The 14,093-nt window shown below is 48.9% G+C and overlaps 1 protein-coding gene across 1 annotated transcript; it reads right to left on the minus strand.

Annotated features, from left to right (window-relative positions):
* Positions 1–286: 286 nt before the first annotated feature.
* On the minus strand, positions 287–5,149 carry BSX (brain specific homeobox). Its single transcript, XM_075916525.2, has 3 exons — positions 4,807–5,149; positions 2,285–2,481; positions 287–1,574 (listed from the first exon to the last, which is right to left on the minus strand). The coding sequence occupies exons 1-3, from the start codon at positions 5,066–5,068 to the stop codon at positions 1,326–1,328; spliced, it is 708 nt and encodes a 235-aa protein (XP_075772640.2). The 5' UTR covers positions 5,069–5,149; the 3' UTR covers positions 287–1,325.
* Positions 5,150–14,093: the final 8,944 nt, after the last annotated feature.

Here is a 14,093-nt window from a genome sequence, read left to right on the forward strand (position 1 = left end):
AAGAGAAAGCATCGCTGAAAAATGTGATATTGTTATCTAGAACTCCGCGATGCAGAGATAGATTTGCAGTTGAATAGCTCGATATGTTTCAGGCTAACAGCCGAAGATGTAGATTGAAAACTTCTGGACAGCTGTGAACTGTGTTATGATGGAATTCATACCGCATGCATTCGCAATGACACGAGAGTCAGATTTAGTTTTTAAAAACTAAAATTCCGTTAAAAACAGAAACATTCTAAAACTGATTCACATCAGGAAACAATTCAGAAATCATACTTACGCTGTTAAAATGATATAAGATTCATTTTACTAAATAAATTCGATTCAATTTGTGTCGGGTGTGTTAAAAATCAAGTATATTAGCAATGGTTTTGTTCCCCCCTTTACGAAATCGGAATTAGGTAACATGAATGTTTCTTACCTGTTTCTTTGGAGAAACTTTAGCAATTCAGTATTTAAATGTATGTATTCGCTCGGGCGTGCCTGATTTTAAATGGTAATTTACAGTGATATTATAAGACATTATTTTCGTCATTCATTGTGATTAAATAAGCTATCTCACTCGACTAGTGTTTAACTCTCGACACAAGAGCACGGAAATAAAGCAAGGAGTACACATTTGATGGTACAATAGGGGAAGTTTTGCAAATGGATAAATATTATCCATGCGTTCCAAAGGAGACCGGGATATTTGGGAGCTGGGGCGGCGGTTTCGCTTTTCGAAGGAAATGTCCAATTGGATCGAAGTTAGCAGAGCCTCCCATTCATGCAAGATGCCTGCGGGACAGAAACCTGCCCGTGGAATAACAGCAGGCTGGTCCTACGTTTGTCCCATTGGGGAAGGTTTAGCCGCGTCTAGCCGATCGGGAATGTTTAGCTCTGCGCTGGCTGCCGCGGGTCAGCAACTCGGTGGTTTGAAGTCACCCCCCGTGCTAGCGCTGTTAGCCCAAGGGGGACTCGCAGCTCGGCAGCCGGTCGCAAGGCTGCGCTGGCTGAAGATTGGATTCGCTCCGCAGCGCAGCCCGTAAGAGACTCGCGCTAGAAGCGGGTTTGCGGGGAATCCGAGACGGTTCTTGCCCAGCCTGTGTAAACGCACCTTGCACACGGGCCCTTCACATCTCCCCTGGCTCCAGCACTAGCCGGGGCTGTGGGGGGTCACTGGGGGCTGGGACAAGCTTTTTAAGCGAGGGGTCTTCGAGAGCCTCTGCCCTGCTTCTTGGGCGGAGGAGCCGGGTCCCTTCGACTCCGCAGGCAAACCCAGAAGCACTGACTAGATCGCGGCCCCCAAAGTCACTTCGCCCGGCGGGGGAGGGGAGAGAGCAGGCCTATATTAGATGCGGTGCGGCGCAAATATCCCCATCTTCAATGACGTCCACCTCGTCTTCGTTCTCCTCCAGCAGGAAAGCGGGCTGCTGGCCGGCCTTGCGGGGCTCCGCGGGGGCTGGCTCGGTCAGGTCAGGCTCGCTCGAGCTCTGCTCCAGGCCCTCCTCTCCGCTGGGGTTCTTCGGGTCGTCCTGGGTCTTCCTCAGTTGCTTTTTGTGCTTCATTCTCCTGTTCTGGAACCACGTTTTCACCTGCGAGAGGAAGGGGAGGGAAGCCCAGCGCGCCGGGCCCGAGCACCTGTCATTAGCATGTGCCCAGCGCCCCGGGCCCGAGCACCTGTCATTAGCATGTGCCCAGCGCGCAGGGCCTGAGCACCTGTCATTAGCATGTGCCCAGCGCCCCGGGCCCGAGCACCTGTCATTAGCATGTGCCCAGCGCCCCGGGCCCGAGCACCTGTCATTAGCATGTGCCCAGCGCGCCGGGCCCGACCACCTGTCATTAGCATGTGCCCAGCGCCCCGGGCCCGAGCACCTGTCATTAGCATGTGCCCAGCGCCCCGGGCCCGAGCACCTGTCATTAGCATGTGCCCAGCGCGCCGGGCCCGACCACCTGTCATTAGCATGTGCCCAGCGCCCCGGGCCCGAGCACCTGTCATTAGCATGTGCCCAGCGCCCCGGGCCTGAGCACCTGTCATTAGCATGTGCCCAGCGCCCCGGGCCCGAGCACCTGTCATTAGCATGTGCCCAGCGCGCAGGGCCTGAGCACCTGTCATTAGCATGTACCGAGCGCCCCGGGCCTGAGCACCTGTCATTAGCATGTGCCCAGCGCCTCGAGCCCGAGCACCTGTCATTAGCATGTGCCGTGCTCTACACGTGGAACCCAGCCCCGGGAATTGCATGTCACTTCCAGGCCCCCGGGAGCAGAGCGGCGCCCCTTTCCCAGTGCCCTCCCCCGCCGGTACCTGCGTCTCGGAGAGGCTGAGGGCTGCGGCCAGCTCCACGCGCTCGGGGGTGGACAGGTAGCGCTGCATCTCGAACCTCTTCTCCAGGCCGGAGAGCTGCGAGTCGGAGAAGACGGTGCGGGCTTTGCGGCGGCGGCAGTGTTTGCCTGGCAGCTCGGCGTGCGGGTGGTGCGGGAAGAGGGCTGGCACGGGCATACCTGCAGCGCGGGGCACGGGAGACACAGACCGTGGGGCAGGGCCGAACCGGGGCCGAGGCTGTAGCAGGGTCCTTGCCCCCCACCCCGCAGGGCCAGGAGCTCCCAGGCCTGCCCTCCCCCCCGCCCTGGCTGGACGGGGCTAGCGGCGGGGGTTTGCAGCGCCCGCGGCCCCGCACCGCGCAGCCTGGTGCGTGGCGTGTACCTAGCGTGGCAACCCCCGCAGCTGGGCCCATCCATTTGCTTCGTCTCCCCAGGGGCCAGTCCTGCCACCCCACGGACTTCCTCTTGGGAGGAAGGGGGTAGTTTGCCCCGGGCTGACATCCCCCCGCCCACCCGCGCACAAAGAACAAACTCGGAGGCTGCTTCAAATTGGGTCGAGTTGTTCTCCCGGGCGGCTCCTTTGCGTGACTAGCTCCACAGACAGCTCAGCTCTAGAAATGTCCCGAAGAACGGCTCCTTTTTGATATTTTTCCCGCACACAAGCACCGAAATATTTTTGTTAAGAAGCTTTCCTGAACACGGCGAGAGGCTACAAATTGCGCTACAAGTGGCATTTTGGTCTGGTGGCAATTCAGAGGTCTAGAATAAAGACAATTATCATTTAAACGCTAGAGATAAACGCGCCTGTGTATTATACAAACAAACTCACATATTAAACGTGTGCGTTTGTAATATATAATTACACCACCGTGTGTGTAATTGTGTGGATATACACAGAATAGTTCTAAATATATACACGCAATTCTAGAAACATGGGCACACTCATTTAGGTATAAAATTGTATATTACATACACAAACACAAAGAAATTTGTGTATGTAATCATGACGTGCGTATTAGTGTATGTTTATTAAATTTGTGTGTGTGTATGTAATCATATGACACGTGTGCCTGTTACTTTAACCTGTGAATGTAATTGTTTTTTCTTATTTCAGGAAACGGGCGCGGGATGAGTTGGTTTTTTAGATCCATGGGTTCCATCGCTTTGCAGTGATGACAAAGGATCGGTTTTCCTCTCCCTTGCTCTTCTGTCCCCTCCCCCGGTATATAACGGTGGGAAAGTAACGTATTTTTACTGGTGAAACGCAATAAAAAAGTAAAGTGCTGATTTTAGAGACGGGAGGATGTATTTATTTTTTCTATATCTCTGTTCTCAATAATGCACATTTTTTTCTTTACATGCGTTTCCGTTCAATTAGTTATATTGATGGTGGCTAATAATAAGTCCAACCCTCGCTTTCCATTTGACTATTCGAGCTCGGTGTGATTTATTCATCAACCGCTCTATTAAAGAGTTTGAAGAGTGAAGGGTTTTTTAAGCCAAAGGAGAGAGTTTTATTTTATTAGACAATTGGTTCAGTTTGTTCTCTAATTTCTGTGCAGTCCAATACTGGAGTTCATTGTTTTGCGTGCATTTTTGAAAATTGAAATTCTTTACCAGCTACAGGGGAGCCTCTGAAAATATTTACCACCTGTGCTCCGAAAGTCACAATAAAGTGCTGATGGCTGGGATAGGGAAAAAGTCAGGTCGTAACATAATTTAATTTTTTAAAAGGTCAGACAATCCTTTCGGGTACAAGAATAAGGATTTTACCCAGGAAAACTACTCAGATAAATTCCTATGAACTTTTGGGTACTAATAGTAAGTGATGGGAAGCATTTATTGTAAATAAAAAGCTGCAAACCCATTTGCAATAGTTTGCAAATTCACTTTTGGGATTTTTTCTTCATATGAATGGACCTAACAGAGTTTCCGCTCTTTTGTATTTGCTTCTTACATAAGTAGATCGGCGATGGATACACCGATCTGGGAGGGTCTCGTTGAATTGGGATTTCCTTTTTTTTTAAAGGCACGGAACATTTGAACCCTAACAAAAGATACTCTCGAAAAAGTGAGTAAACAGAGTGTTATTTCTATTCAGAGAGAGGGAGGTCACACCCCGGATTTCCCGTCTGACTGCAGGAGAAGAACTGACAAATGCCAATTATTTTGGCTATGCTATTCACTACATCCCCACACCTATAGGCAATGGCTAAATCCAGGGATGCTATTAATCCAGGGCCGGGAATAAAAGAATCCAGTAAAGTCTGATTATTCTATCCCCACTTCTATTGCATCTGCAGGCCCGTGAAACCTGCCTGGCTGCATAACAGGTGCCATTCCTTTAATGACGGAGCGTGTCCCTTACTAGGAGACAGAACCCCCCCCCCCCACACACACACACACACACGTTTGCAGGGACATGACCAGAGCTGGACTCTCTCTGGGCGCTCCCGGTCTTCTGCAGCCGAGAGGAACGCGAGGAGGAGACGAGCCCCAACTTACCCGAGGTGGTTAGGAAGTACGGGTGGTGATGCTCCGGCTTGTGGAGCGCATGGTGCGGGTGGGGAGCCAGGAGGGTAGGGGTGGGCATCAGAGGGTATCCATAGTCCAGGAGGGGGACCCTGGAGGCCAGGGGGCTGGGGAAGTGCTCTGGCGGGACTTCTCTCAAGGGCTTGGGCTTGTGGAGCAGGATGTCTTCGATGAAGAAGGACGTGGGCCTTTGCGCAGAGACGGGGTGCACCGGCGAGGTAAAGTTGTGGTTCATCGCGCCCGCTGGCGAGGCTGGAAGAAGGGGCGCGCGAGGAGGAGGAGGGCTGCCCTCCGCTTCCAGCCCCCTGGCTGAAAACCCGCCGCGCTCCAGAGCCACGAGAGGAGACCAAGGTGGATTTGGGCGGCTCGGAGGAGATTTGTGAAGGGGGGGGGGGGGCTCTCCAGCGAGCCAATCGCGCACCAGTGGGGCGGGGTCCCCCTCCCGCGCTGTCACCCACACTAATGGAGAGGTTGGAAGGAAGGGGGCGCTGGCCAAGGTGCTGAATCGGTCCATTAAAGGGCCTGTCACAAGGCTGGTGCGAAGCCACTGGGATGGTTAGTTACGCAAGAAGGGAGGGCGAGAAACATGCCCCCAGCGGACTGAGGCTCGTGGAGCAGACAGAGCCATCCCCAGCGAGAGAAAGAGACCGTCACCTGCAAAGGTGTGCCAGGGGGGCGCCGTGCAGTGACGCTTATGCCCAAATAAATCTTAGTCTCGAAGGTGCCACAGGACTCCTCCCTTTTTCTTCTTCTTCTTTCCCCCAAACTATAGGTGCTTCAGGGTCAGATAAATGGCTGCAGCCCTCTGGAAATGGCTTATTAGCTATAGTCAGGTGCGTCCCATAGGCGCTGCGTATGCAAGGGAGTATGGATGCTTGTGCGTACAGCGCCTTGCACATGAGCCTCTGACCCCGCGTCAGTACAAACAGACGCCCGTGTTGTTTCAAACAGAAAGAAAGGAGCCCGATCCGCAGCTGATGGAAACCAGAGTTGACTTCAAGCGGTTGCTTGCGGTCCCCGGAGCGACGTTGCTGTACAGAGACTGCGGATCAAGCCGCAAGAGTCTGAGTATAATGACTATTTCCAGGTGCAGATCCTTTAGTGTATGTCAAAGCAACAAGTCTTTGTTCCGTGCCACTAACTTTTAGAGCTGGTTGAAATGCTTCCAAATCTCAATATTTGTGCCAACAGGGACAAAGCATTTTGCTGACCTTTTCCAATCACTTCTGCTCATTTTTTACTTTCCCAGCGTTGGCTGTGATCTTACTGTACATTTCCTATTTACGGCCGCATTCCCGCCCTTCCTAGCTATTATCCTACTGCGGGTTTGTTCCATTTGCACCCCCCCCTCCCCTTCTGTTTGTCTTTTTTTCTAATCTGTAGCATTCGTTTCTCCGGAGTCAATTTGCTAAAATTAGGGTGATACGCCACATCATAGCCGAGATAATTTGGGCTCGCATCTCAGAAAATTGCTCTAATTATTGATGTTAAACTCAGGGAAATTAAAAGAAGGCACTTCTCCTTCATCTCCTGATTTTAAGCTCTAATTTGTTGAAATCGAGTTGTCATCACAATTCCAATCACTACTGTTAATAGTAAAAGTGTTTTAATAGAGCCAGAATTCTCGCAACCCATGCTATTAGATAATTAGGAAAGATGTTAGGAAGGCAAGTGCTAATCCTTGGGCACACGGACTGCATTTCCATCTGATCCAGCAGGTAGAACAAATTAATTACCAGAATCAATTAGTCCTAAAAGTACAGTTCTCCAGGAACGATAAGCCATGTCTTCCATATGTATGAGCTGGTAAATGTTAAATAGATGGAGAAACCTTTAAAAGAATAGAAATGGCAATCATAATATTTTAATGAACCTGGAACTCGGAGCACGGGAGTTTTCAGATGTTACTTTTCCATGCACGTGTATAGATGTGCATACAGAAACACCATCAGTTTGGTTCTCATGGTATCTTTCAGACAACGACACAGAATGTTGATGGAAGTTTAAAAAATATTAAATTAGATATTACGCGTCCTGCTTTGCTTTGGTTTATTTTGGGTCAAATCTTGCACTCCTTTAACAGACAAAATTCTAGATAGATAGATAGATCCACTCACATTTATTTTGTGTGCAAGTTTATCTATATCTGTGTCTATATCCTCACACACAAATAGTCTAACTAGATATGGCAGAGAACACAATCACTCAAATAGTGTATGTTTATACAACATGTATACAGAAGTATATGCACATGCCCAAGCATCTTTCTAGTATATACTCAATGTGGATATATACAAACATACATTGAAATACATCCCGTAGACATAATAAAAAAGATATCCAACCAAGAGCTTTTTGTATTTAAACGCCTAAATAAATACTCCACTCTGGGTACGTGTGTGTTTGCCGAGTTTGTGGTGATAGTTGTTTAGCTCTCGGGATATACTCACCTCTGATTACACAGAGGAACGGATGACTTTTTCAGTACACTTTCTATTTCGCTCTCCAGAAACTGACCCTTGTAAGTTTCTCTTAGCCCTACTCTTCCCGAAAGCAACAGCAATTTCTGCATCACCTCGGGATTTGGGATGGCGCTTTAAAAACACAAGAAGCTAACAACTTTCTCTTAGGAGCAAATGGGAAAGCAAATGAATTAATAGTGATGAAACGGGTCTAATGCCCAACTTGTTAAAGCGCAGCCAGGGAGACGTAAGCTGCTTGACCAGCCATCTCATCAAATGAGATTACTCTTGGGGGGCTGGCGCGCCTGCGTTAGCCATCCGCGATATTCCTTTTGAGGCAGATTCAAAGGTTACAGCCTCCCCGTAATGCCAGAGCGATGGTTTCAGGCAGCGGAGGGAACACCCGCCCAGCCCCATTTAAAAGAGAAATGGGGCAGAGTCGGCGGAGGCCACAGCTGGTTCCTTTCCCCTCTGGAAGATTGCGAAGGAAAACGCAGCCTGCCCTGCCCCCCTGCAGCCGAGGAGCGAGGCGAGCCGCGATCGTTCAATGGCTGCAGAGGATAACGCAGCATTATCCCAAACAGCATTTCTCAAGCGTGTTGGGGGAAGCTGCTTTCCAACACTTCCCATTTCGCGCTGTTTGCGGCGTCGAAGGGGGCGCCAGGCGCTCCCCGCTACACATGGGCTTTTGGGGGTTACAAGTGAACCCTGTGAGCCCGGCATTACTGCTCTGGGTCTCTGCTCCTTGCTCTCCAGGAGGCCCTGCATAAGCCTCTGAGTTCAGGGGTCTGGGCACCCCACCACCCAGAGGTTGTTCCCTAAGCTCTTTCCCCCCTTCCCTTCTCTTGACCCATCTTTACAACTCCCCTCTTGTCCCCTTCCCTGCTCAGCTGTGCAAAGCTCTGGGTCCCCCTAGGTAGAAACCAAATAACAAGCCACGAAATAATCCTGTTGCCCTTCAGGTCTCCAGAGCCTGGACGGGTACCCACAAAAGCCAGCAGGTTCCACAGCCACCACCAAGACGGAGACATCATGGCCCTCTCTGATGGTGCCAAACCACACATATTAATACAGTGGTCACCACGGAGTCGATCCGGATCTACTGGTCCATCTTGGAGCCTCTCACCAGTCAGCCTGACTGGTTTGGCCAAGAGGCTATCAAGGGCCAGCACTTCAGCTGCCCCTCCCCCCACAGCCAATCATCTCCTGCACTTTGCCTTCGAGCTGCCTTTCCCCCTAGGGAGCCTTCTGCTTTCTGTGCAGAGAGAGCGAGGAGGGTGCTGATGTCACGGTGTCCCCTCCCACTCTGTATCTTTTCTCCACAAAGCAGAGAGGGGCACAACCAGACTTGGGATGGACTTTGCTGGCTGCTTTGGGGAGTGGTCCAGGGCCAGGACAGGGGAAAACCTGCCTTAACCCCACTGCACCACCACTCAGGAGCCACCTGAGGTAAGCGGTGCCCAGCTGGAGCCCACATCCCTAACTCCTACCCCGGTCATGAACTCCCTCCTGTACTCCAAGTCCCAAGCACTCCTGCATCCAAACGCCATCCCAGAGCCTACATCTAGAACCCCCTCCAATACCCCAACTACCTGCCCCTGGCTCAGCTCAGAGCCCCTCTCACACTCCAAATCCCTTAATCCAAGACCAGAGCCTGCACCCAACCCTCTGCCCCAGCCTAGGGTTGCCAGATACTTAAAGAAAAATACCAAACATGTCAGGAAAGAAATTTGGTTGAGCAAAAAAAAAGGGGGGGGGGGACTTGTTGAGAAAAAAAAGGTTGCCTCACCTTTAAAACACCACACTGCCCCCACCCTGCTAGATGTGTCAGGGGAAAATGTCCCCGCCAGCCTTCCCTTCAATAAAAAAACAGAAAATACTGGACGTTTTACATCTGTTACATTTTACGTGTCCGGTATTTTCTGGATTTTTTAATGGACAGAGGTGCCAAAATCGGACTGTCCAGGCAAAAACCAAACATCTGGCAACCCTATCCCAGCCTGATGAGAGTGAGTGAGAATGGGCGAGGGAGGGAGAATGGAGTGAGCAAGGTGGGGCCTCAGAGAACAGGTGGGAAGGAGACGGGGCAAGGGGATTTATATTTGAGGTAGATCTTGGATTGCACTTAAATTCAAAAAATGATCTTGTGCTTAAAAAGGTTGGAGACCTCTGTATTAATACCTTCACTCAGGTCCCTGTTTTCCTAATATCCTAGTTTGTCCTGAAGCCAAAGGAACTAAAGACCAGAACTTGGCCTTCTCTAAGCTGTTTAGCCCAGGAACGTGGTGTATGCCCAGCAGTTTTCTTACAGAAGTTTGGGTCAAGAAAGAGCCATGCTCTGGGCTGAACCCCCGCTTTAGGGTGAGGTTTGCCCATCGCATTTCATGAGATACTTTGCAACAAACTGTGCAAGGCCTTGGCAAATCCGAGGTTTTGTTTGTGTTACTGGTGGGTGCTATGTTTTAGTGGAGCACTTATCCCACAAGAGAGGGAAGGTCTATGAAACAGAACCAGACTTCCAGAGGAAACCGATTTCCTCTGCAGTTTTGAAAAACCTCTTCTCAAAGAAGCGGACTGATAAATAAACCCACAATGGTGTTCAATACGGCCTGGAGTTTGTAACCCTTCCTGTTAGGTACTCACAATTTGCGAAGGACTTGACTTGAGATATCCAAACTTGCCAGAAAAGCAGATCAAAGGTTGTTATGAGGACCTGATCTTTCCTTCTGGCAAAAATATTTATTGCCAAATCAGGCCCATAAAAGCACAGTTGTTTTATTTTATGCCTCATTTGAGTTTGATTTTTAGAGGCACTGAAAGCCTGCAGTTGCAGTTGTAAAAGGGTTCAGCGTTTCTGAGGACCCAAATTTTCAGGGGCGATCGATATTTTCTCTTGGAGCTATCCTGCCCCTTTTTTCCACATCAGAGAAGGATGAAAATCCCTCCCCAAATGAACAGATCATCAAAGCCTGTGACTTTCAATATCTGTATTTCTTCAAAATATTACCACTCCACCTCTTATGAAACCTTTTCACTTCTTGTAGAGCTGAGTTTGGCTTTTTCTGCTCATAGAATGAAGCAATTTCTGCAGCACTGAAAGGTTTCAATCTATAGACTTTTCTTATACTTATACATGTTTATACCTAGAGCCAATTGGAATCTGCAGCCATTTCTTGCACAGCTTTAATAGCCACAAACAAATCTCTTCTAGATGTGACTGGTGTAGATCTTGCAATGAGCAGTTTAATTCATATTTGGGCATGCAAGTGGTTCTATGCACCTCAAGGCAGCTGGCTGCATTTTCTGCTCTTAGAAATAAGTGACTCTTCCTTTCCAGGGATTAGAAATTGAATTGCAATTTAAAATATTGGGCCAGGTTCAGAGCTGGTACAACTGTGTTGATTTATCGGGGTTGATTTTAGTAGGATTATATCAGGGATGTATTTGATGAGTTTCTATACAATTCCACATGTAGGCCTCCTACACTACAAATAAGATCAAAACAGCCGATCTTCTGGGGTTCAAATTATGGGGTCTAGTGAAGACATGCTAATTCGAACTAAGAGGGCATGTCTATTGATGCCAGTAGTCCTGTTCCTATGAGGTGCAGGGGAAGTCAAAGGGAGATCATACTCCCTTCAACTTCCCTCAGTGTGAAAGGTGCCAAAATTCGAGTTAAGATACTTCTACTTAAGATACACAACTAATGTAGCTGGAGTTAATTGGAACTTATCCCCTAGAGTAGATCAGACCATAGACCATCTCTGTGCTATGCAGGAAGAGAGAAGGTAGCATCAGATGCAAGTCCCTTCCTGATTTTAAGTAATTAATACTCTCAGAAGGATAAAATGAATAACAAAACCTCAGTTTCAAAAGTGCACCTTAACTCAATATTGCAAAGACCCAGATGCAAACTTAATTGCAGATGTGTAAAGAGTACCAGTCCTAGTTCAGGTTAGGTGGCAACGCAGATAACAAGCAGAGACTTTTTACAGAAATCATAGCTTAAATAATGGACATTCCTCGGCATGTCGCTGCTGTCAGAAGACACAGTGAGGACCAGTTGGCCTTTCATTACAGCAGTTAATTTGAAGTTTGTTTAAATTGTACCATTTATGTTCAAACTTTGAAGCCTTTTGCTCAATCCTCCCCTCAATCCCTCCCTCCTAAGAATCTAAATCCATTGTTCACCAAAGGTTCCATCTTGTGTTCCTTTCACATCCCAAATCCTTATTGGCTTCAGTGCGTATTTGGGGTAGACAAGGGAAACAGGACTGAGTCCCCAGAGCTTCATCTGGGAAACATGGATAGGGTTTAGCTCCCCAGAGGTGATGGGGCTCTGTTCCATGGTGGGTTCTTAGGTACTAAGGCAATCCAAATATTAATGATGCTAAGCTAAAGATTTGGTCAGGTTGTCAGCTGGGGTACATCAGTTTTGTTCCAGTCAAGTCCCTCTACTTCAAGTCAATGGATATGGGTTGACATACCAGCTCAATTAATTTTAGGGCTACATTTGGAGACTAAAGTGAGTTTTTCCATGGCCATATGGGGCTATATTACGTCAGTCTGGGGTTCTGTGTACACCTCACTTGGTTCCAGAACCACACACACCAGGTAGCACCTCTCATTGGAGTGGCAGCGGGTTTCAAATGAATGTGGCAGTTCAACCTTTTTGGAGCTATTGTTTCAAGGTGCGTGCAGATTCAGGCCCTCATCAGTTACATGCTTCAGGGGTGGGGGTTACACTCACTTGGGCTGTATTTTTTCTGAAAATGAAGGCAGAGTTTCTGACTCCATTATGCGTATTAGGAGCTGGGCCCTTAGGAGAAGGTTCATATTACAGTAAACTTCCGATAATCCGGCACCTTTAGGACCCAGAGGGTGCCGGATTATCAGATATGCCGGACTATCAGAAGGGGGGACTATGACGGATCTAGGGTGGGGTGGATGCCACCCCAGACTCCTCATAGCCCCCCGTTCCGATAGTCCGGCTCTGCCCCAGGCGTTCCTGATTCAGCCGCTGCTGGTCAGTTTCAGCAGCGGCTGAATCGGGGACGCCTGCAGCAGAGCAGCTGGAGTGCTGCCTGGTTGGTCCGGTAGCACCGACCGTTGGCGCAGCGAGACCAACCCGGCAGCACCCCAGCTGTTCTTGGGGACGCCTGGGGCAGAGCAGCTGGGGGGCTGCTGGGTTGGTCCCACAGCGCCGAGGAGCGGCGCTACTGGACCAACCCGACAGCACCCCAGCTGCCCTACCCAAGGCGTCCCCAAGTCAGCCGCTGCTGAAACTGACCAGCGTCTGACTCCAGGAAGCCCGAGCCAGAGCTGCTCTGCCCGGGGCTTCCTGGAGTCAGCCGCTGGTCAGTTTTAACAGCAGCTGAATCGGGACGCCTGGGACAGAGCAGCTGGGGCGCTGCCGGGTTGGTCCCGCAGCCCTGAGGGGCAGCGCTATGGGACCTATCCCACAGCACTCCAGCTGCTCTGCCCCCGCTTCTCCTATTCAGCCACTGGTCAGATTTAGCAGCGGCTGAATCAGGGAAGCTGGGGCAGAGCAGCTTCAATGGTCCGGCTGCCCAGAGCACTTCCGGGTTCCTGATAGTGCTGGACCATCAGATGCCGGACCATTGGAGTTTTACTGTATCTTGCTTTATTCCAGGCCTGTCCCCATATTCAGATCTTTGCTTCTACACTGAAATGTTGTCCCATGCTCTGGCTTTGGTTGGGTATCCTGCGTGCTTCCTGTAAAGCCAAAGGTTTATTTGGTTTGGTTTGGTTTGTAAAGGACCATGCTAATGATGGGAGGGAGGGTGGGGGCAGCTCTTCTCCTTGTCAATTATCTAATATTTGGTCTCCAATGTTTAATTTTTCAGCTGGGTCGCTTGGCTACATCCCCCACTCCAGCACCTAGTAGAGTCATTTGATTTCTGAAAGAATCTGAAATTGGGGAGCTTAGATGGTTCCTTGGAACCTGTTTTTTAAATTAGTTTCCTTCTTCACTTGGTTACATACCAATTCTTCTTTGATAGCATGGCCTACATAGGGGCATTACTCACACCCTTGAGACTTATGTCATTATTTCATCTAACACCATCTGTACTTTGGGCTCCTGCTTAATCCCTCACTCTCACATAAATCTGAGCTCCTGGCTGGGGTTATTGCTTTGCTGTTGTATTAGCACCTTCACTTTTATTCATTTCCTTTAATTCCAGTAGTCTCACAATCATCTGCACCACTCAACATTTGCACCTTTTTTTTTTAAATCAATTGTCTCAATTTGACAACATATGCACCTTTTACAGCCTCATTGTTAACCTTCATGGCTGGATAAACCTTCTTCTTCCTTTCTTTTTCAATCCACTACAGGATTCCAATATCCTTTTGAGCTTTTCCCCAGCTTTGTCGTACACCTTCTGCAGCTCCAGAGCCCACCTGGAAACTTCCTGTGGCAATATTATTCAGCAAATGCTTTGAATACAAAGAGAGTGATTCTGATCTCACTTACCCTGGTGTCAATCAGGAGTAACTCAGCTAAAAACGAATGGGGATGCATCAGTGTAAGGGAGAGAAACATTCTAATTTCTCCTTCAATTCCCACTTTGGTTTCTGACTTATCTTTCTAACTGCTTAAAATCTGTCATCATGAAACCTTTAAGAAAATAAAAATCGGATAATTCATAAATGTCAGATCATCTAGTCTGACCTCCTGAATAAGCTAAGCCAGAGAATGTATTTAATGTTCTGAAACTGCTTTATCAATAAAAGTGAATAATTTCATCCTCCATTCTACTGATAAAAATCAGG

The sequence above is a fragment of the Pelodiscus sinensis genome, chromosome 25, assembly GCF_052426305.1.
Source record: "Pelodiscus sinensis isolate ZL-2025 chromosome 25, ASM5242630v1, whole genome shotgun sequence".
NCBI classification, from domain to species: Eukaryota; Metazoa; Chordata; order Testudines; family Trionychidae; genus Pelodiscus; species Pelodiscus sinensis.

Coding starts and splice junctions, on each gene's coding strand:
- BSX (XM_075916525.2), bottom strand. CDS start 5,068: ATGAACCACAACTTTACCTCGCCGGTGCACCCCGTCTCTGCGCAAAGG. Junction 2,482..4,806: donor GTACTTCCTAACCACCTCGG/GTAAGTTGGGGC, acceptor CCCGCGCTGCAG/GTATGCCCGTGCCAGCCCTC. Junction 1,575..2,284: donor TCAGCCTCTCCGAGACGCAG/GTACCGGCGGGG, acceptor TTCCTCTCGCAG/GTGAAAACGTGGTTCCAGAA.